Raw genomic sequence first — 24,516 nt, 5'->3', positions numbered from 1 at the left:
TTACATTGTAAGGTACTGTAAAAGCAGCGGTGCTTTTTCAGTTACTCTGCTGCTCACAGAAAACAGAAACTATAATTAATTGAACAATAGGTGTGATGTATCCTGAAATAAAGAGAAGTTCAGTCCCCTACCTCTCGATTGTCTGCTACTATAATCAGTTCCACATACTTAGTGGTCTTCAAAATGTCTCTCTTGTGCTGCAAAACAAGGTACAAATAATCAGCCGCTCGTTTCTAAAAGCTTTCAATTACCATTTATCTTTTTTTTAAAGACATCATTATAATAGAATAGGTTGGGAAGAGGATATCACAAAGCTCAAGCCAGGCTCTCTGCAAGGTTGAAGCATCAACATCTTCAAGAACTGAGGCTTCCATGTGAACCACATTTGAATAGATAACTATATTTCACTCAATAGGTTTTTGAAGAGGCAACATCATGTTGTTCAGAAAATGGTTTGGGGGAAAAAATCCCAATAACAATAGAACAATGTTTAGTCTCAGTGGCAGGTCAATCTTGGAGCAATGATTGGGTTCAGAGGTATTTGATGAAGTCGATGGAATGCAGTTGATTCGCTACATTAATTAACTATTCTGCAAAAAAGAGCAATACGTATTATTCACAATGACAGGTATCTGGGTCACACTAATCCATTATTCTTACAGTCAAAATTATTAAAATTAGAAGATTTGGTTGCATTTAAAACAGCACAGATAATGTTTAGGGCCAAAAATAAAAACTTACCTGGAAATATACAAAAATTATTCAATGAGCGAGTGGGGGGTTATAATTTAAGAAGAATATTTAATTTTAAGGTACAAAGAGTCCGCACGACCAGAAAAACTTTTTGTATTTCGGTCTGTGGAGTAGGATTGTGGAACAGTTTGAATGTGGAGTTAAAGCAATGTCCAAATATGAACCAGTTCAAAATGACATACAAAAAACTTTTTTTCACAAGGTACAGGGATGAAGGGGATGGTTGACAAACAGGGGTTAATGTTTATTTATTATTTTATTTATTATTAATTTATGTTTTTGGTTACTTCATACATATTACTTGTATGTGTATATCAGTTGTATGTATATATATGTCTGTATGCATCTCTAAAAATTGTCTGGGGTATTATTATTATTATTAATTAATTAATTATTAAATATGGAAGAAGGGTTTAGGGAGAAGGGGTGAGATTAAATAAGTTATTCTTCTTCTCACTCCTTTTCGAGCTTGTAAAGAAAAAGTGTTGGACATTTAAATTTTGCTTTATGCTTTTCATTGCTTTGCAAATATTGCCTGGAATGTCCAATTGTTTGACTATTTCGATTTTGTTGTTGTTATTTATTCCTATTTATGTCTTTACTTGTTCGGAACAAATAAACAAATACAAAAATTAAAAAAATTAAAAAATAAAAAATAAAAATACATGGACTTCAAAAGTCATTTAATGCCTTCAAAATTAAATGCGATGGAGTGAAAGGGGTTGTGGAAGTATGGGCAGAAGGGTGGCAAAGGGACAGGCACCAGAGTGCAGTGTGAAGAAAGAGCCTGACCCAACACATCAACTACCTATGTTCTCCAGAGATGTTGCCTGAGCCGCTGAATTATTCCACCAATTGGGTGTTTTTTGGAAGTATGAAAGGTTGGGTTTCGGATCGGAGGAAAATGTATTGTGGATTTTCCTGGGGTCAGTATGAGGATCACTGGGCCATTATTATAACAGTTCACAACACTTTGGCCCACAGTGTCTGTGTCGAACATGACGACACATTAAACAAATTATTTCTGCATGTATGTGATTCGGCTCCACCCATTCCCTGCATATTTGTGTGTGCCTATTAAAGGCTTCTTAAATGACACTATCATATCGGCCTCCACTAGCAACACATCCATTCAAGCACGTGCCACTCTTTGTGGAGAAAGCTTGCCCTACTCATCTGTTTTAAACTCTCCCCCTCTGATGGTCTCTTGTTGATAATTATTTGTTGTCCATTTCAAGCATTGGTTAAAAACATAAGAGTTTTCAGTTTTCCACTCAATGCTGACACAAGGAATTGCAGTTGCTGGTTTACAAGAAAAAAGCGCTGGAGTAACTGAGGGGGTCAATCATCATCTTTGGAGAACATGGATAGGTGATGCTTTGGTTGGGTCTGAAGAAGAATGCTGACCTGAAACGTCATGTATCCATGTCCTCAGAGATGCTGCCTGAATCACTGTTACTCCTGCATTCTGTGTTTTTTTTCTCCACACAATACCGCCTGAGTTACAAAACTTACAAAATTCTTAAGGGGTTGGACAGGCTAGATACAGGAAGATTGTTTCCGATGTTGGGGAAGTCCACAACACGGGGTCACAGTTTAAGGATAAAGGGGGAAATCTTTTAGGACCGAGATGAGGAAACCATTTTTCACACAGAGAGTGGTGAATCTCTGGAATTCTCTGCCACAGAAGGTAGTTGAGGCCAGTTTGTTGGCTATATTTAAGAGGGAGTTAGATGTGGCCCTTGTGGCTAAAGGGATCAGGGGGTATGGAGAGAAGGCAGGTACAGGATACTGAGTTTGATGATCAGCCATGATCATATTGAATGGCGGTGCAGGCTCGAAGGGCCGAATGGCCTACTCCTGCACCTATTTTCTATGTTTCTATGTTTCTATGAGTTAGTTAAAGTCTAAGGAAAGGTTCCAGATCGCCATTCAATGGCAAAGGAGACCTTAGTTTAGTTTACTTTCGAGTTACAACCGGAAACAGGCCCACCGTGTCCGCACCGACCAGCGATTCCCGCACATTAACACTATCCTACACACACTGGGGACAATTTACATTTATAACCAAGCCAATGAACCTCCAAACCTGTAGGACTTTGGAGTGTGGGAAGAAACCGAAGAATTCCAATGGATCAGGAGAAAACCCACGCGGTCACAGGGAGAACATACAAACTCCATACCAACAGCACCCATAGTCGGGATCAAACCCAGGTCTCCAGTGCTGCAAGTGCTGTAAGACAGCAACTCTACCGCTGCACCACCGTGCCACCCTTGCCAAATTAATCTTACTAGTCACAGAAGCCGTGTAGTCTGAGGCCTGTGGCCTGTCAGGAAATTCTATCGGGGCTTCCTCTAAAAGATGTAGTGAGGTTGCAGCCATTCACTTGACCCAGCCAGTTGCAGGCCGTGTGCAGTCTCCTGACAGGCTGCAGTGGGTTTGTTGGATATACTAAAGACTACAGGACTGATCACCACAGAATCCACTCCGTAGTTTCCATCAATGCCACCCCAAATCAACAGTGGGAACAGAAATACTGAAACAACACTGTTAACATTGAGGTTTGCAGAAAAGAAAGCTCTTCCGAAACAACAGCTCACAATCGGACAGTTCACAGTGAGCAGCAGCTATAAAGTGATAAACAAATAACCAACAGATGGTGGGTAGAAACAGTGCTGGAGCACGCGCAACTGCTGTTAGTTTAGATGAGTTTAGAGATGTAGCGTGGAAACAGGCTCTTCGACCAGTGACCACCCATTCAGACTAGTTCTATCCGGCACACATGGGAACCATTTACTGAAGCCAATTAACCTACAAACCTACACGTCTTTGGAATGAGGGAGGAAACCGGAGCACCCAGAGAAAACCCACATGGTCACAGGGAGAACATGCAAACTCAGTATAGACAGCACCCACTGACTGTTGAGAATGGAGAAGAGTTTGTCAAGAATAGAGATGTAGTCAACATTATCTAGAATGAGCACTTTGAGGAATACCTTCTGCCATTTTGAACCCAAAGGGACGGGCCAAGACTAAGAGTAAGATGATTCCACTGTGCCAAATACAGCTAGATTTAGAAGCTCTGCACATTTGAAATGGAGCCAAAGCACTCTGTTTCTCTTTCATCACTAGCTAAAATCTATTGCTCCAATGTTCAGCTAAAATACTGAAAAATGAAGGAAAGAAACATCATTGCAGGAGAAGGGTTTTTTTTTCTTTTTTGCCTGTCATGGATGTAATCAATTAAATATTTTTGTATCTTTTTCATGCAGAAAATAAGTGATGTGAATGAACACCGTTATTTCCTTGCTAAATGTTTAATTATACAACGGAACGATTTTTACATGAATGGTCTCAAATCAATTCCCCAATCGCAAAGTTAAAACAAATATAATGACCAATAAGATGCCAGTTTCCCAGGCTGCTAAAAGTGTAAGAACATGCATTAACATGTTAAAGACAATATGTTTGTAAAATGTTTCACTAGGTTCCTTACGAAGTGTTTATAATCTCTGAAATGCAATACAGTTGGATACACAGAGGGCGGGCAGTGAGAGAGGGTCTTACAGAACTCCCATCAGAGAGTTGATGCAGTTAGTTTTCACTGCGGCAGTAAGTCAGATTATTGAATTGGGTGTAAGTCAATCATGGTTTCATAATCATGCCACAAAATTCATAAGGTAACAAATGAGTGATTGACAACCTTAACATGATTTACAAAATTGAATTGGGGTTGGTTCTTTGGCTGCACAAGACTGTATGAATAACAATAGTTAAGCCCACTGTTGCGAGCTCACCCAAGAGATCTCCTGAGTTAAAAAAAAAATCAAACTCGTGGTATGTATGTAGCGGGTACATAGGACCTTGCTATTGTAACGTAGGATCTTGCTATTGAGGGAGTGCAGCGTAGGTTAAGGTTAATTCCCGGGATGGCAGGACTGTCATATGCTGAGAGAATGGAGCAGCTGGGCTTGTACACTCTGGAGTTTAGAAGGATGAGAGAGGATCTCATTGAAACATATAAGATTGTTTAGGGCTTGGACACGCTAGAGGAAGGAAATATGTTCCCGATGTTGGGGGAGTCCAGAACCAGGAGCCACCACAGTTTAAGAATAAGGAGTAAGCCATTTAGAACGGAGACGAGGAAACACTTTTTCTCACAGAGAGTTGTGAGTCTGTGGAAATCTCTGCCTCAGAGGGCTGTGGAGGCAGGTTCTCTGGATGCTTTCAAGAGAGAGCTAGATAGGGCTCTTAAAGATAGCGGAGTCAGGGGATATGGGGAGAAGGCAGGAAAGGGGTACTGATTGGGAATGATCAGCCATGATCACATTGAATGGCGGTGCTTGCTCGAAGGGCCAAATGGCCTACTCCTGCACCTATTGTCTATTGTCTATTGACCTCATGGATGTCCCGTAGCGGCTCGTAATGCTAACGGCAGGTACTCAGGAAACGCGGTGACTCGTGAAGTTTTTTCAACATTGTGAAAAATGTCCAAGAGTTCCCCGAGTACCTGCCGTTAGTTACCGCGTTTCCCGAGTACCTGCCGTTTACATTACGAGCCGCTACGGGACATCCACGAGGTCCTACTACATTCTACGTACTTACCACGGGTTTGATTTTTTTTTAACTCGGGAGAGCTCTTGGGTGAACTCGCATCGTGGGACAGGCCCTTTAGGTTCTTTTGTAGTCTTGTTACTTCATCAACAATCATATAATTGTTATACGTATGTGCCTAGAATTGCTTTAGGGATTCGACATGTGAAAGGAAGAATTTAAAACTGTGCAATTAAGCATCCAGTAGCAAAGGGGAAGTGTTCAGATTTCTCAGTCAGAAGTCTGTGGGATCATTGTACAGTCCTGGTTTTAGAGCATATATAGTAATCCTTGTCCGGACATTAGTCTAATATTGAGGTCCTGTTTTTCACGAGATGGTAAAATGAAGACCTATCTGCTTACACACAGTATTACACACAAAGATGCATTGCTCTTGTCCGAACGGAGCAGTGAACTCTACTGGTCATCTGGTAAGATTCGGTATCTTTCATCAATATCACTGCCAGTGGATTAACTGGACATTTAACTTACAGGGAATTTAGACTCTTGCAGAGCACAATGTTGCCTGCAAACCAATACCAATTGCAGTTCAACTTTGATTACAAAGTATCTGAAGAACATGATAAGCATAATAAAACTCAAACTTTTTATTTCCACAGTATATCTTCTGTTTGATAACTATTTCAACATTCATTGTGTATGCAACATATGCTGAAAATCACTGGTGATCCTGCATAGTGAGTCCATGCAGTCATTTGTGATTCTTAAGCATATCAACACTCTTCGATTTGCATGGACCTATATGAATGTAATTTTCCACCAAGAGTCTGTTGTGCATTATTTTAGATAAAGCAAAGCCAAATTATAGTATTTTATAATTATTTTGTAAAAATTGGCAACTTTCAATTCTGAGAAATCATTATGCTCCAACTGTGAATAACCTCACGGAGTAATGGGTAATGGGAAATTGCAGAATTGCACATTTAATATTTTCCTTACAATGCTGAACAATGAACTTGTGACACTGCAGAACACTGCCAGGCACAAAATGTTCTCTTCATCTTAGAAATACAGTCTGCTGTCTGCTGACCCAAACAGCAGTGAACCCCAGATCTTCCCAAATACCGGTGTTCTATTAACTGAAGGCACATCCTTTACTAGTTAAGTCTTAAACAAAAAGGGCTTATGAAAACTTAAAGAAAAGTTTTTGTATGAAAAGAAAAACATTGAACTCCAACCTCTCTGTAATTCTTAAATTGAAAGATGGACTATTGCTAAGACTTAACGCCAACATAAACAGACACATAAATTAGATCAGTTACAAAACCAGTCAAAACTGGGTGATAGCTGATCCATTGGAAAATAATTATATAAGGAAGTTCATTTCACAAAGCTTCTTAAAACATTATTGCTACTTGGCCACACATTATATGTCAGATTTTGTTCCCCTGAATTAATGTAATTAACCTACCCTTGAGGAAGATCTCTGCAAGGACTCAACAATGTTGTCCATGGTGGTTTCTGAAGTTCTGTAGTCATGTCCACAGGCACCCACAATGCCCTGCAGATTTTCTGCTCGGTAGATCAAGTGTGTATTATTGGTAGCACCTTCAATCGGTTCTAATATATAACTTTTATTTTCGAATGAAACAAATCCCCTGTTAAAGGAAACATAAGTTTTGTCAGAAGATGCAGCTCCTAAACTTACATCATAAAATGCTCACCTTTAAAATTAACTACGTTGAGAGGTTCGCGCCGCCATGTCGCCTACTCCAACTTACAACTTCCTCCCTTAAAATCTATGCGTTCTGTTTCTGAACAGACTTTTCCAACTAACGGCCATTTTGCTTTCCATGAAGTAGACTAGACACTCCTGAATTCTTTTGAAATCTTCCTGCATCTTCAACACTTTGTTCCTCTTATTAAATGTACAATGAAAAATGTCTCCTTGCAAGTCTTTCGGTCATCAAATATATCCTTTGTTGTAAATCTGCCTACATGAAGCACTAAGGGACATTTTCTCAATGATAAAGACAGCATATAAATTATCATTATTAAATGCTGGTCTCTTTAGGAAAAATCAAATAGTTCATTATTAAAATCTAAACTTGCAATGAATTAAAATATATTTCTGAAAGAAATACTATAAAAGTTTGGATGCCAGTCAAATTACTGGGGGATAAAAGTCCTCCCTTTTACTGGCCTACACATAAACTGAAGAAAATGTGTTGTTTTTTTAAACATTACTATTAATCTGCTTAAAAAAAAATGTTCAGCACTTAATATTTGTTAAGTGGCAGCTGAAATGTTTGCCACAGCATTTTTAAGTTTGTAGCAATTTATCTTTAGTGAAAACCCAATTAAATTTAATAAATCTTCACATTTCAGGAAACCATAAAGCATAAAGGAGCTTTTATATTTTCCAACTATTTGAGAGCTTGAATTGATTTGATGTAATGCACCATGGTCAGGAGTGAAGAAAATGCCAACATAAACTGTCTGCTTGTACTTCATATGTCAGGACTTTCCTGCACTCATCGCAAGTTAACTTTGGTTCAGATTTCACATTGCTAAGAAACCCTGCTTTGATTTATTTTATGCAAAGCTGCAGGATTCATTAGCAGCACATGAATCCACAGAGAGATTTTTCTTGCATTGTGAAGCAACCTGATGACTTTTGTTTCTGCTGCCCATGTTATTGTGACTCATAGTGGAATTAAACTTTGAGACCCATCTACAGGATTTTTTGTTGAGCATTATGTTACTAAAGTGATGGAAAAGCAGTGTAACAAACCTGAAAGTGTTTAGCAATTACTGGTGGAGCATATCTGAAATCGCTTTCAACAAATCTTTTGTCATTAGGGAGTTGTGTTAAATTGATGGGATCTCTTCCTAGATCTAGTTCTCTCCTCTACCTTTGGAAGTTACCACTGTTATGCCATCATGCACACCTAATGGAATTAGCCTAGCAAACAGTAAGTTATGCCACAAAAGACCATTTAAACGTCAGGATGCATTGTGGATTGTTATCACTGTCTTGCATCAGGTACTGTTTCAACTCTCTGAAAGACAGGACTAACATAAAAATTTGAAGAGAAGCACAAAGCATGTAAAATTGTAAATCTGAAGTAAGTACATTTCTCTGTACTTTTATTGTATAAATGTGTGCGCCAGCAGGCTTCATTCATTGATAATGTTTCATAGTGGCACAGTGTCACTTGTCATCTCTTTGTTGCTCCATCTGGGAGGATGCCATCAGGGCATAGCGTGCTGGAGAAATTCCAAAGTCATGTAACTTTGGAATTGGGTAATACACATCTTAAACCAAACTGAAAGCTTGTTATGTTTCCCTCCTCCCCAAAGCAGCACTGTTATCCATCAAGTGACCTAGATAGGAAATGGCAAAGAAAGAAAATGCACTGCTAGTATCTCTGGGGCAAAGCGTCCAACTCTTGGGTTCATTCCAGCCTTAGTGACACAATAGCATATGACTCATTGATTTCAATTGTGCTGCCTCAAGACTGACGGTTGCTTCGGGAGGATATTGCGCACTGCTTGCTGTCTTGCTGAAATGTCACAGGCTGCCCCTACGTCAACCTCTTCAAATAATATCATTTAGTTGGTGTTCCTGTCACAGAATTGACCTTATTTGGCAGCAGGTACATTGTGTTCTGACTCTGTCTCTGCATGGGTTATTCCACCCATTACACGGATTTTCATAGGTAGACACAAAATGCTGGAGTAACTCAGCAGGACAAGCAGCATCTCTGGAGAGAAGGAGTGGGCGACGATTCGCGTCAAGACCCTTCTTCAGACTCTTTCATCATCCTCTTCATGGTGCAGTTTACAATTCATATCGTACATGTTCCATATGCAAGGCTTTTTATTATCAGCCACTCCAACTGCTCCTCACAAAATTGCAACATCTAAACAATCTTGCCTGCACTTTTCCTGATCTGATTGTTGGTTATCCTTCGCTGCATGCACTTTCTATCGCTGACCATCCAATGCTTCCAGTCTATATGTCTGAATGGTTTTTTTGGAGGTAACTCTCTCTCCCAAAGAAGGCGTTCTTCTGATTCCACTCTCAGATCCTACAAATAATCTGATTTGAGGAGTAAATTCTTGAAATCTTTGAAATTTCACTACCTTAGCCCTGATAAGAAAGCATGAAAGGATTCTCCCTGCTCCTTCCCTAGTACCCTGCCCACTATCTATCCCTTATTATTGGTAACACTACATCTGATGAAGTGCGTTGCATTGTTTTTTTGAGTATGTAAGAATATTGTCTGTTGTGATGTATTCTACATGGACTTTACCTAAGCTTTTGAACTAGTTCCATATGGCGGTCTGGTCAAAAAAGTAAACTCCACATGGGATCCAAGGAAGGGAGGCAAATTGGATTAGAAATTAGCTAAGTGATAGTAGACAAATGGTAATATTTTTTGTCTTTTGTAACTGAAAAGTTGCTTCCAAAAGGGTTCCATCAGTTTCAGAAGTTGCTCTGTATCTGATTATTTCTCACATAAATAATTTTGTCATAAAAACATAGATGAACCGGTAGGCGGCGCGGCTCTGGCCAGCAGCGGCCTCTGCAGCCTGTCCGCGTTTTTGTTATTTTTTGTCTGTGTTTCTGTGTAGTTTTTGTTATTTTTATGTTGGGGTGTGTGTGTGGGGGGGATGGGGGTGGGGTGGGAGGGGGGGGGGGAACTTTTGAATCTCTCCCTGCACTGGAACCCGACCTTTTCTCGTCGGGTCTCAGGTGTCGTTGAGGCCGCAACGAGGAGCGGCCTCCAACGGGAAGAAGCCGGGGACTCTGGTGCCGACTCACCATTGCCGTCGCGGAGCTGGCCGAGACAGGAGCGGGTGGAGCGGTGGTGGAGCGCTGCCGCTGCCGCTGCTGCTGCTGCTGCTGCTGCTGCCGATGCCGCTGCTGCTGCCGAGTCGGAGGCTGCTACTGCGTGTCTGGCGGACGGCTCGGACGACCCCGCGCGGCTCCCTGGAGGGAGACTGCTTTTCGGGGCTCCTGCAACGGCGAATTCTCCCGCCCGTGTTGCGGGGTCGAAGAGCTCCTGGAGCGGGGCCTAACACCATTGCCCCGCGCAGCTGGAACGGCCGCGGGACTTTACGAGCGCACACCGGGGGCACCAACACCAAGACCCGGTGTGCGACCTCGCACCACCCGGCGTGGCTTCAATGGCCGCGGGACAATCGCCATCGCCAGCCGGGGGCTTTGACTTTGACTCTGACATCGGGGGGGGGGGGAGTGCAGTGGAGAGATAAGTTTTTTTGGCCTTCAATCACAGTTATGTGATGGATGTTTATGTTAAATTTAATTATGTTGTGTCTGGGTCTATTTGTGTGTAATGTATGGCTGCAGAAACGGCATTTCGTTTGGACCTCCAGGGGTCCAAATGACAATTAAATTGACTCTTGACTCTTGACTCTTGAAAAAGTTGCAAATTAGTCAATTGGCTCTGTAGCTTGACAGTGAGAGGGAAAGCTTTAGACTACAAGACGATATAGCTTGGTCTGGCCACACGGGTAAAAATGTATAGAGTAAAATTCAATTGGGAGAAGAGTGAATTAATAATGTGTTTGTTGGGAGAATATCGAGAGTTGTGTATGAACTTGAGCGATCTTAACGTTTATGCCTAGAGCAGCTTGATACGGTGTTCTATACAGCCATTGTGATGCTCTCCTTTGTCAGTCGAGGGTCATGAGGATATGCTAGACCACTGATTGAGGACTGCACATAGTTCTTGTTGCCATAATGCAGGAAAGATGCGACTGCATTAGAGAGGTTGCAAAGGAGATTTACGAGGATAATACCAGGGCTGGAAAATGTGAGCAATGAGACAAGATTGGAGAGGCTCGGTCTGGTTATTTTAGAATTTAGAAAAATTTAATTGAGGCTTATAAAAATATCAAGTGTCTAGACACAGTAGATTGGTTAAGCAGAGTAAAAATAATAAATACATTTCCTCTAGCAGAGGGATCAAAGCCATTGTTAAAGTAATTGTTAGATAGACAGGAGATCAGGAAGAATTCTCTGCCCCCCCCCCCCCCCCCCCCCAAGAGGGTGTAACGTGTTTACAGCTCACCTGCCTGAAAGAGTGAAAGTGACACAAGCCATCATTTCATTTAAAGTAGTTGGATGAGTCCTTGAAGAGCTGAGACTTGCAGGGCAATGGATCAAATGCTGGAAAGAGGAATTCAACTGGGCAGATTTGTTTCTCAATTGGTGTGGTGGACATGATAGGTGAATTACCTCCTGTGTTGTAAATTTTCTATGATTCTACAACGTAATGGCTACACATGGAAGAAATTAAAGGAACTGTTAATGTGTGGAAATACTACCAGCCAGTAATCCAAGGAAATGTGTAAGATGAAAAATGTGAACATTTTCTCTCTGAATAAAACAGGAAATGTTGGAAATATTCAACAATCTTACTCCTTATTTGGAAACTGGTTAAACTCAGGCTATAACAGGAATCTGAAGTAGGGCTTCAAATGTTTTTAATAGTTTGGGTTAAATAATAAATACTGGTGATGTCACCAAAAGGTGCGTCTTAAAGCAGAAACTAAATGCTCAAGGCCTGTACATATATTACGGTCTCTGTCAATGCTAATTAATCTCTTTCCATCTGTTAGATTCAGAAAGACAGTTCCTCCTGTCATTTGTGATGAAGTTAAAATATTCCACTAGGCAGCTAATTTTCATTTTCTAAAGTGTGAATGTGAAGGAAGAGGGGTAATTTCAAATCTTTACATTTTATTTACTATGTGTGAAACATTGCTCCACTCATTAGATATAAAGTTTTGGGGTAAGGCCGTGCCAGTGAGGCTGGGAGCTTGAACTGTTGCCCAGGGCCACTGTAGATCAGTGGGGCTGACTGGTACACAAGGGTAGAAAACACAAGGCATGGACCAGGAAGAGCCTGATCAACCCATTACACATCTACATGAAGTTGTAACTGCAGCCTCAGCATTGGCAGTGCACAGCTTTGTTAATACAAGTACATAAAAAGGTCAGGCTAACTAATCCCCCTGATAGCCACAATCTCTCAAAACTGCTCTGGATATTTTATCAAAACATCAGGATCTGTCTTCTACAGTTGCATAAAGAAATAAGATGGATAACATGTTAGTATTATAAGCTGCAAGGATCCCTTTAATCTTCAACACGGTAAAGCAGTAAAACAAGATATTTCCGTGCGCTTGATCTTTTACAGATGTTTTTTTAATCAAAATGTATTTGCATTTGAGTGGAGCGTAATGTTGTGGTGTTTCATTATAATATACACTAGAGTTACTTTCTCCGAGCAATGAAAACTTATCAAGTGTATTTTAATTGATTAGCTTCAGTTGACAGAAAAGTGAAGGCTCATAGAGTATATAATCATATCGACCGTGATGGAGAAACAGGCTCATGAGGATGAATGACCTAACTCTGCTATACTTGTGTTCATTTATTCATAATTTAATATTTTTGAAAGCTAGATTCACAACATTAAGGTGACACAAGTGTCCACAATATTTTATTACCGGTTCCTGTAATGTTATTTTGCCCCAGATATAATTACAAGGCTTATGAGCTGTCAAACAGAATTATTGCAAAAAAACTCACACAAAGGCCTCTCCTCGCTAAACTCTCATCATTACCTCATAAAGGATGTTACGGAGTACTTAGATGTTCAAGGTAAAATAGGCCAAAGTCAGCATGGCTTTGTGAAGGGGAGGTCTTGCTTGACAAATTTGCTAGAATTCTTTGAAGAAGTAAATAGCAGGACAGACAAAGGAGGGTCAGTAGATGTTGTTTACTTAGATTTTCAGAAAGCCTTTGATGAGGTGTCACACATTAGGCTGCTAAGGAAGATGAGAGCCCACAGTATCAAAGGGCAGATACTAACATGGATAGCAGATTGGCTGGATGGAAGAAGACAAAGAATGGCAATAAAGCGGGCCCTTTCTGGTTGGCTGCCAGAGACTAGTGGAGGTCCGCAAGGGTCGGTGCTGGGGCCGCTACACGTTGTATATTAATGATTTGGAAGAGGGGATTGAAGGCTATGTGCCATTTTTGTGGATGATACGAAAATACGTGGAGGGGCAGGTAGTGTAGAGAAAGCAGGGACTCTGCAGATGGACTTGGACAGGTTGTGAGAGTGGATAGAGAAGTGACAGATGGAATATAGTATAGTAAAGAGTGGAGTCATGCATTTTAGTAGTAGGAATAAAGGCGGAGACTATTTTCTAAATGGTCCAGAAATTATCCAGAAATTAGAGGTGCAAAGGGACTTGGGAACGCTGGTGCAGGATTCCCAAAAAGTTAATCTGCAAGTCGAATCAGTAGTAAAGAAAGCAAACTCAATGCTAGCATTTATTTCAAGAGGGCTTGTATATAAAAACAGGGATGTCATATTGAGGCTCTAAGGCACTGGTAAGACCGCATTTGGAATATTGTGAGCAATTCAGGGCATCATATCTGAGGAAGGATGTGTTAGCTCTGGAGAAGATCCAGAGGAGGTTTACAAGAATTATCCCAGGAATGAGTGAGTTAATCTATGATGAGCATTTGTCAGCACTGGACCTGGACTCGCTGGAGTTTAGAAGATTGAGGGGGGACCTCATTGAAACATATAGAATAGTGAAAGGCTTGGATAGAGTGGGTGTGGAGAGGATGTTTCCACTAGTGGGAGAGTCATGTAGAGGTCAATGCCTCAGAATTAAGGGACGTTATTTTAGGGAGGAGACGAGGAGAAATTTCTTTAGTCAAAGGGTGGTGAAACTGTGGAATTTTTCACGACAGAAGGCTGCGGAGGCAATCAGTGTATATTTTTAAGGCAGAGATAGATAAATTCTTGATTAGTGCAGATATCAGAGGTTAGGGGTGAAGGCAGGAGAATGGGGTTAGGAGGGGGAGATAGATTAGCCATGATTGGATGGCGGAGTAGACTTGATGGGCCGAATCACCTAATTCTACTCCTATCCCTTATGACCTTATGATGACGGAGAGTGAAAATTGTATGGCAAGTGTGTTCAAGCCGAGACTGGAGGTGGGAGAGGACAATGATTAAAAAGGGTTGCACAATTTAAATGAACGTAAGAGCGCAGGTTGTAGTGTGAATGTGTGAGATTTTCATGAGTTGAAAAGGCCAGAGGAAGAATAGATTAATAATCAGGGAAATGATTGAGGAGTAATCAAGAATAGGTCAGTAAAATCAATGGGGCCAAGGTCCATTGTAGATGGAATGGATGTGTGGAAGTGGACATGTATTGGGGGCCATCACAAATAATGAAATCTTAATGATGAACCTAGCTGATGGAAGACAGATGACTTGGGACTATCTAGAAGTGGGCTGGGTAGGAATGCAGCAGAACTTAATGCTGTTGTAATATTTGGTTCACTGTTGGAGGGTTGAGCCACTTGCAGGTCTTGTCTACACAGAACAATCTTACGCAAATAATAGCAAGCAAGCTGCTACATTGACCTACATAGGCCAGTGCCTCATGAGTGCTACAATTTTGCCTGCTGTATGAAGCAAACTATAAGCTGCACTTATACGATGTGCTGACAAATAAAGACATTTACAATCATTCAGAGCACTGAGAAGGTTGGTGACGTTGGACAAAATTTCAAGGTTATACTGTTAAAGAAGTCTTTAGTATCTAGATGAATTACCATTTCACTTTGCACTCAATGATACTGCTGTCTTACTTGCATTGATTTGTTTAATCACATGGAGAAGCTTTGGATTGCCTCTTTAGTAAGGAGCAAACATAAGGAGCATGCCCTTTTGTATCATTGAGTTAGACAGTCACTGCTTTCCTGACCTAAAACCATCTTCACCTTACTAAAACCAAAGAATCCGAAAATAAAACAAGGATACCACATGCAGCTTGTTAATTAGAAAATCAATTCATGCACCCGAAGGAGAAAGAATATAATTGTAATAAAAAGAGAATAGGTGTTGTAAATGGAAAATGTTTAATTCATACCTGAGACCAGAACAAGTGCTGAGGCTGACAGTAGATTGAGAATATCCTTGCACATGACCATGATAGTAGCAGTGACCCTGAAAAAAATTATTATAGAACATAAAATATGTTTTTTTCCTCAAGGGTATCAACATATTAATAAATAGTCAGGATTTTGCCATAAATGCCATGTGTCATTTCATGTCTTTTTTGAAATTTCCCCAAGATAATGCCTTTTTCACGATCAAGTGCCTAAATCAGCCTTGTTTTTGCTGTTTTGCTAAAAGGTTGTGCTATTTTCTCTAGTTGTACCGTGATTACAATGACGTTTTCTATGTTAACACGGTAATATTAATGTTATTATTAACGTGTTAACATGGTATAACTTAAAAAAAAACTTCCACCACCGGGGCGAAACCGGGGGCGCCACCATCGGTCGTTCATTTGTTTGTGCCGCTGCCCGCTGGTTCAGTCTTCTCCAAGATCTATTTAATAAGAACTGCAAATGCTGGAAAAATTGAAGGTTGACAAAAAATGCTGGAGAAACTCAGCGGGTGAGGCAGCATCTATGGAGAGAATGATAGGCATTGTTTCGGGTCGAGACCCTTCTTCAGACTGATGTGGGGGGAGGCGGGAAAAAGAAAGGATGAGGCAGAGACAATAGGACTAGAAGGAGCTAGGAAGAGGGAAGGGGAGGAGGGAGAAGACAAGAGCTATCTAAAATTAGAAAAGTCAATGTTGATATCGCTGGGGTGTAGAGTTCCCAAGTGAAATACCCAAGCTTGTCTCCTCAGTACATTTACTGCTGGCTCCAGTCGCAAATCTGAGTTTTCGAGTGATCTGTTCAAGGCATTCATTGATGCTGAATTCCACCATGGAAATTGGAAAACAAATCTCTCAGAGGTTTTTTAGAGAAATACACAGAGGAACATTACCAAGCGAGTCATCATTACGGCAAAATTATGTAGACAGCAACTTCAACATTATTGTGCAGAAAATTAAAGATGAAGTTGCATGCAACAAAATCTGGATCTCAATAGACGAGACAACCAATGCTGTGGGGAGATATGTTGCCAATGCGTTCATCGGTACACTGAAGGCAGGTCAACCATCAAAGAAGTATTTGTTGACATCGGAAGTATTGGAGAAGTCAAACAGCTTAACTCGCTGTACTTTGGCCAGAAGGTATAATAAAACACAAGAATGTTCTTCTGTTTGGGACGGATGCAGCTCCGTACATGAAAAAAGCTGCTCGTGCTCTTAAAGTTTTATTCCTCAAAATGTTGCATTTGACAAGAACTTCATAGAATTGTCAAGCACAGACGTAGCTTGTTTCCAAATGTTGATCGCCTAGTTTCCAATGTCAAGAAAATCTTCCTCAAAGCACCGTGTGCAGCTGTTCAAGGAAATGGCACCTGAGATTCTGCTACATCCTCAGCCCGTTTTGACTAGGTGGGGTACATGGTTCTCTGCTGTACTCTACTATGCTGCAAATTTTGAAAAGATAAAATAAATCATCAACTGTTTTGAAGAAGAAGAATCTGTTGCAGTCAGGATCGTCAGTGAAATCATGCAGAAAAAGTCCCCCCACCGCGATCTTGGGTTTATTGCTTCCAATTTTGCACACTTCCTGCAAACTATCACTTCCCTTGAGAAACGTGGCGAAACATTAGTGAATAACTTGCAGGCTTTCAACAAAGTAACTGACGATATTCGTAAAGTTCCTGGCGATGTAGGTAAAGACATACAAGAAAAATGTGAGAGTGATTTTAGCTAACAATGATCTTGAAGAAATACAAAACACAGCTAAAGTTCTCAAAGGTAGTTGTAATGCACAAGATACTGACATGAATATAGTTGGTAGCTTGTTTCAGGTATGCACCAGTGAACTCAGCTGAGGTTTTTCACAACTGAAGCATATTCTGTCTGACAGACGGCATAGTTTAACCAGATTATTTGAAAAATATGCTAGTAATTATGCACAACCAGGCAACTTTGGCCATTTAATGTAGTATACCTTTGTATTATCATTTGAAATGATATTTTGGTGGTGGAAATAAATGCCTTTTATGCCTTTTTATGTCATAAATGCCTTTTCATGCCTTTTTTGTAATTTTATTATGCCTTTTTGCCTGCCTATTTCAGAGTTTTTTTAGTGCCTAAACATCCTGGCTCTATTAATAAAAATATGCAAACCCAATTGGTTGAAACCTTTAAAAGTCACACAAGTCTATGAGTAGAAATTAATTCCCATAGAAAAATCAGTACGTAATTATTTGACCTGGATTAATTCATGAAAACTTTAATGTGCCGATTACAATGTTTAAACATGTCTCTTTGATTATGGTGATATCTTAATTTGAGAGCAAAATATATTCCATTGAAGAATATGAGATTCCCACTCAGGTATGTTATTGTTATGGTCAATTTTTTTTTAAAGCGCACTATTGCACCTCTGTTGCAACAGATTTCTTTGGACTACATGAGTATTTGCAATTAGACAGCCATGTACACGCCTAACTCATTGTTGGAAACTCCATCTTTGTTCAAGGGAAAATAGCCAGTTCTTCAGGCATCTGAAGATAAAGGCCCAGTGGAAAACCCAATATCAAAAATTAGACAGAGGGAACACAGGAGACTCAGCAACTTGTCGTGATGTGCTTGGATTGTTCATTGCTGTAAAAGTCATCTGCAGTCCAAATACCGAAGGCTCCATCCCACTGAGATGCAAGAATGGGAGTAAACTGATCAGGAATGGAAAGACAATCAGTGCCTAATTTGTGCTCTGGACTCTATCTCACAGCAACCTACTTATGCCAATGTTACAGCCACTCCTAACCAACAAGAAGTCAAGATGCCACTTCCCAATTCAAAAACAACTAAGCTTTGGCAGTAGATGGCGTCTTTGCTGAAATCCTAAAACTCTACAGTGAAGAGCTTGTCACCAATGCAGAATCTCATTGCAGAATCCACAGCTCCGAAGAGAGGTGCTGTATATACCTGCAAGATGGCATAATTATGCCATCTGCAAGGAGGAAGATAATTCTGACTGTGGTAACAATAGAAATGTCTTAATGGATTATATGATAATACCATATGATCCTGGTGTGAAGTTTTCTAAAATGAAAATTATGTCCTAATAGTTATATGAACATTGGAGGAAAGGATTAGGGAATGCATCCTGAAATAAAGATATTATGAAAACAAAGGTGTTGTTATAGACAAAGCTGTTTCGGTAGCATAATCAAAACAGAGTTGAATGATAACATTCAGAACATTCATTTGATACCAAAGTGCTAAGTTAGACATTTATTTTGTATGTTAATTTAGTGACCTGAACAAATTAGTCTGGGCTATTAGCAATTTGCAATTTGCAATTATATCAAATACAGATAGGACTTTCAAATACACACTAATGTACCCTGGGCACATTTTATACAAATATTACAATTCTTAATGTCAGTTAAGCTCCAGCAACTAATTAGGCTCAGGCAGTGAATTCCGATTACAGTTTTTCAACCTGATAAATCGACTTTGATGCTCGTTCGGCATTAACTACCTGACTTCACCTCAATGTTTTCCAATACCTTCTGATTTTGTTTCCTAAAAGGGTATATAAGTTAAGCACTAGCTAAGATTCAAGAGAGACAAGGGTCAAGAGTATTTAATTGGTATATTCTGGTTGCCCTGTATTCGCTTCTCTGCCGGAATCACCCTTGCTCTGTATATCACAGTGTTTATTTTCTTATAGCTGAGGAAACCAGAGTTAAGAGCTTTTAATTGTCATTTCCACAGGGAATGGAACAATGAAATTCTTCTTACATAGAAACATCGAAACATAGAAATTAGGTGCAGGAGTAGGCCATTCGGCCCTTCGAGCCTGCACCGCCATTCAATATGATCATGGCTGATCATCCAACTCAGTATCCCGTACCTGCCTTCTCTCCATACCCTCTGATTCCCTTAGCCACAAGGGACACATCTAACTCTCTCTTAAATATAGCCAATGAACTGGCCTCGACTACCCTCTGTAGCAGTTTTACAGGCACATTAACACGACAAATATAAAACAAACAATAAATTATTAATTATACTAGGTAACCAGACCATAGTAATGCAAGACGCAGTATGGAGCGCAACCTAAAAAATACATAGTTTGTTGCTGGGGTTGGGTTATGATTAGGGTTGGCTCAGGAGCTCAATGGCTGATTGGGAAAAAGATATTCTTGAACCTGGATGTAATGGTTGTCAGGCTCCTGTGCTTTTTCCACAATGGTAGCAACAAGATGAGAGCATGTTTAGAGTGGTGTGGGTCTCTGATGATATTACTAGCTCTATACTAGCATATACTTGGCTCCACTTGGCTGCGATGAACATGTAAAGTCGTTGCCCATAACGAGTGATCACTGCTTAAACCTGGGTTATTCAAAAGAAGATAATTTGAAAGGAAACAATAAAAGGTAAATTTAGAAAATACAAAATAAAATATATATCCTTAAGGGCGTTAAGTGCTTGGAATAACCTACCTGACAAGGTAACAGAAATTAAAAAGGTTAGGATTTGAACCTGGACAATGGCGTTTAGCAGGTTTTTAACAGTGGGGTTTTAGAGTGGCATCTGGCATATTCTCATCTAATATGGTCAATGCTTATTTCCTACATGTGTCACTAAATAATGAGAACTATTATAATTGACATAGACTAGAGATCAAATTGCAAAGTTTGTGATTAATATAGCTCAAGTATTCACTAGGATCACCTTTAAGGGAAACAACAAAGTGCTGGAGGATCTCAGAAGGTCAGGTAGCATCTTAGGAGTGAATCAATAGGCAATATTTTGGGTTGGGGCCTTTCTTCAGACTGGTAGCAGTAGGGAGATAAGGGCGGGACAAGGCCCAACTTTTCCAACCCCCCCCCCCACTCCTTTCAGTCTGAAGAAGTATCCAGCCATCCATTCCCTCCCCAGGCCTGTTGGGTTCCTCTAGCACTTGATGTTTTGCTCAAGATTCCAGCGTCTGCATTTTCTTGTGTCACCTTAAAGGCAGATGGCACCTCCATTGTCTGTCAATTGTTTTCTAAGAGCAGGGGTTGTACAACGGGGCAGGTTTAAGATTAAGGCAAGAGCCATGCAAGTTTAAACAAGTCAAAGCCACAAGTTGCAACATGGAAGACAATTGCAAAACCAGATATGGTAAAGTTTGAAACATGATTTGCTTCAGACAACTTCAGTGTTTGAAGAAGGGTCTTCACCCGAAACGTCACACATTCCTTCTCTCCAGAGATGCTGCCCGTCCAGCTGAGTTACTCCAGCTTTTTATGTCTATCTTCATTGTTTCATTCATGTCTATTAAGTCAGATACATTATTTTGAGAGTGACAGAGCTTTTTTTTATGCACCACCCTAAGGATTGCGGGAAAGATTTCTGTTTTCATTTAATTACTACTACTATTGATTGATTAAGACAGAGAGTAGGCAGAGGGCTAACCATCCACTTTCTGGAACCAGTGAAAATGGTTCCTGGATATATATGGGTAGCAGTTTTTATGCTGCTGGGATGATGAAATGTAAAGAAACACAATTGAATCCAACATATCATATGTTCGTATCATAGGCTGGTCAGGGGCAATTAAATGAGCAGTTCTAGTATGTCGTGCCTTTATTTTTTTCTTGTCCATATGTAGCTATTGTTAATAGAATAAAGGATAAACTGATTATTCTATACAGTTATTTGCAATGCAGAACATAAGTTTCATGACGGTACACAAACAAGCTGAAGAAACTCAGCGGGTGCAGCAGCATCTATGGAGCGAAGGAAATAGGCAACGTTTCGGGCCGAAACCCTTCTTCAGACGGAAATAGGCAATGTTTCGGGCCAAAACCCTTCTTCAGGAGTTTCATGACTCCTATGTCACTAGGAGTTTTAGATTGCCTTCAGAAAGATGGAGGCAATATACACACTGGAAAATAATTCAGATCACAAGATGATCCAATTGACCCACATAATTAGATATTGGGCATTCTCCTCTACATAATTTGTTCAGATCTCTTACAGAATCATATCTAGCAACAGATTATATGGTTAAGGGTTTACCGAGGGGGAAAGAGGAAATAAATTGTAAAGAAAAAAATCTCAAAGCATATTTTTAATTTTAAGACACATCCTGACTGTCTTTTAATAATCACAGGGATTTGTATAAGGAGGAAATTACTAATAGGAAGTCAGGGAATGACTGCAAAGAAGAACTCAGCAGCAGTGACAGTGAGAATAGAGAATGGTTTTGTTTGATTAGCACAGGGATTGGAATAAGTTTACCATTTTAGTGTTAGTTTCCTGAAGAAATATGTTAAATATGTTTTGTTATAGTTTCTGTACGTGAGTGGAATATACTAAAATCAAAACATGTTCTTTCTGCTTATTAGTTTCTCAGGACATGGGCATGGACAGCTTGTATTGCCATTCCCTATTTGCCCTTAAGACGATGGTGGTGAACCAGTTTCTGGCATCAAGGCAGTCCTTCTATTAAAGGTATTCCCACTGGGAATGCTGCTGGGAAGGAGGTTTCAATCATAATTAAGAACAGGTGATATATTTCCAAGTTAGGATGCTGCATCGCTCAGATGGGGAACCTGCAGCTGGTGGTGTTCCCATGTACCTGATGCCTTTGGCTTGCTTGGTGGTTACGGTTGCAGGTTTGAGAAATGTTAGCATTTAATAGGTGGTACACATGGCAATGATTATGGGCTGGTGGTGTAGGGAATGAATGTTTATGGTGGTGGATGGGCTACTAACCAAGTGTGAAACTCTGCCTTGGATTGTGTTGAACTTCCTGAGAGCTGATAAAAAACTGCACTCATCCAGGCAAGTAGAGTATTCCATCACACTCCTAGCTTGTGCCTTGTAGATAGTGGAAAGGTTTGGGCTATCAGTCACTGGTGAGTCAGTGCTTCGACCTGCTTTTGTGGCCACAAAATTGAAATGGCTGGTCAAACAGACTCTATGGTTAATGGCTGTGCCGGGAATATTGATGGCTTGGAATATATAGGGAAGTGAGTGTCATCGAATGCCCAAAGTAAATAGTTGAATTCTCCCTTGTTGCAGTAGGAACTTGCTTGGTACTTGTGTGGCACAAACGTTATTTTAATTTAGTTTAGTTTAGAGATACAGCATGGAAACAGGTCCTTCGGACCACCAAGTCCACATCAACAAGTGATCCCTGTACACCAATACACACTAGGGACAATTTTACCTTTACACCAAGCCAATTAACCTGCAAACCAGTATGTCTTTGGAGTGTGGGAGGAAACAAGATCTCGGGGAAAACCCAGCAGGTCACGGGGAGAACGTCCAAACTGCGTACACACAAGCGACCATAGTCAGGATCCAACCCAGGCCTCTGGCGCTGTAAGGCAGTAGTTCTACCGCTGTGCCACCCTTGTCACTTACTAGCCCAGATCTTCATATTTTTATTTTAAACATATGTTCAAAATAATGCAGAATTCTAATTTCTTTTGTAGAGCAGTGCATCTATTTCCTTCTTAATATTCGTTATATCCATAACAAAAGAATATTTAAAAATCCAAAAAGAAAACAAGGGAACGATAGACATGAAAATCGTGTTGTGAAGGAGAGTCAAAATGGAATAGGGTGCAATTTATATTTCCTGCCCCAATCCAGTTATGTGAAATGGAGAATTAAAAAATGACCAATGCGCCAATCAGTATCAGTTTTTCACTGCTGAGTCAAAAAGCTCAGTAGACGAGGAGCTGCACTTTGAAAATGAGTTGGGAAAATTGCATTTACGCCAGCGAGAAAATAAAGATTGCATAGAAATTCAAAGCAAAACTGGCCAAAGTAAATCTTGTGAACAGAACAAAAAATATCTCAGCCTCGGCACAAATTCAAATCAATCTGAAAATGAACTCCTGAATAGAACTGAGCCAAGTTTGATTTTGATAATGGATTTTCAGTGGTTCAAAAGCTCAGTGATAAAGTATTCATTTTGCCACTGAATTTAAGAAAGAGAAAAGCAATAGCAACCACTTAAATTTAGATTGCATTTCTTTTAAATTCCACGGGAGGTCAGCTGCTTGGCATTGCTGAGTTTAACTTATGTTTGGCATCCAACGTGCCATGTCGTATATTTTTACCTTCCACTGTCCAGTGGTCATCAGGCACTAGTGGCCATCTGTTTAAAAGAATCGTGTCAGTAAAGCATCACTCTCTGCAGGGAAACAACGATCTACTCATCCAAGATTCTCATAATTATCATGAAGTTAAAATGCAGAGAATGCTAAAATGATTCTCCTCCAAACTCTGTTGTTAGATTACTATGCACTGTTTCTGCTTATGCTGACAGCATGCTAACTTGTGTGACCTGCTAATTTATAGGAGTGATGAAGGCATTATTGCTAACTGCACTGTTGTGAGAGGCTGTGTGTCCCAGTTGGAAACCAGCAGTTTGAGTGGCTACCACCACTTAGATTTTTGATGTAAGATCATTAACCTGAATTTCTCTTTCCACAGATGCTGCCTGACCTGCTGACTACCTCCAGCATTTTCTGTTTTTACATCAGGTCCCCGGTATTTTCAGTCGTCTGCTTTACAACCATTGCAACTTTGTCTTTCCTACTACCCATTAAAAAGGAGTAGCATTGCGACTGCAGCAGCTGCGGGGGGTGGGGGGTTATTCTGTGTCCTTAGATTTAGGCTTTAGAGATTTAGCGTGGAAACATGCCCTTTGGACCACTGAGTCTGCAACAACCAGCAATCACCCCGTACACTATTAACATTCTACACACTAAGGACAGTGTAGAATACGGAAGGCAATTAATCTACAAACCTGTTTGAAGGTTTGTTGACATGTCGTGGGGTGATGCCTGTTTGATGGTGAGTAGTCGCCCAAAGTGTTGTACCTTTTTCTGATTGCCGCTGGATTTTCAACATGTTGAAAATTTTCGGCAACCTGCTGCGACTATGACTGGTGCCGAAAAAATTGCGTAAGTGGACAGGCCCTTTATAATTTAACCTACAGAAAACCTCCTAACATATTGTAATCACTAAGTTTGACCTTCATTTGCATTAAAAACAGGGATGTAATGAATGTTGAGGCTCTATAAGGCCACATTTGGAATATTGTGAGCAGTTTTGGGGACCATATCTGAGGAAGGATGTGCTGGCTCTGGAGAGGGTCCAGAGGAGGTAGCAATATCTAATTGTATTCTGACCCAGAA

General features: G+C 40.3%; 1 protein-coding gene across 3 annotated transcripts in view; it reads right to left on the bottom strand.

The window, feature by feature from the left end:
* The window catches only part of adam12b (ADAM metallopeptidase domain 12b), a 328,163-nt gene that overhangs the window by 100,245 nt on the left and 203,402 nt on the right, over window positions 1-24,516 (bottom strand). For all 3 annotated transcript variants that reach the window (XM_055646711.1, XM_055646710.1, XM_055646712.1), the window contains 3 exons: window positions 15,308-15,384; window positions 6,780-6,966; window positions 132-197 (listed from right to left, as the gene is read on the bottom strand). In XM_055646711.1, coding sequence (XP_055502686.1) covers window positions 132-197; window positions 6,780-6,966; window positions 15,308-15,384 — 330 coding nt within the window. The remainder of the gene's footprint in view (window positions 1-131; window positions 198-6,779; window positions 6,967-15,307; window positions 15,385-24,516) is intronic.

The sequence above is a fragment of the Leucoraja erinacea genome, chromosome 15 (genome assembly GCF_028641065.1).
Source record: "Leucoraja erinacea ecotype New England chromosome 15, Leri_hhj_1, whole genome shotgun sequence".
NCBI classification, from domain to species: Eukaryota; Metazoa; Chordata; class Chondrichthyes; order Rajiformes; family Rajidae; genus Leucoraja; species Leucoraja erinaceus.
The sequence above is the reverse complement of the archived record's forward strand: the minus strand, read 5'-3'. Positions and strand labels throughout refer to the sequence as shown.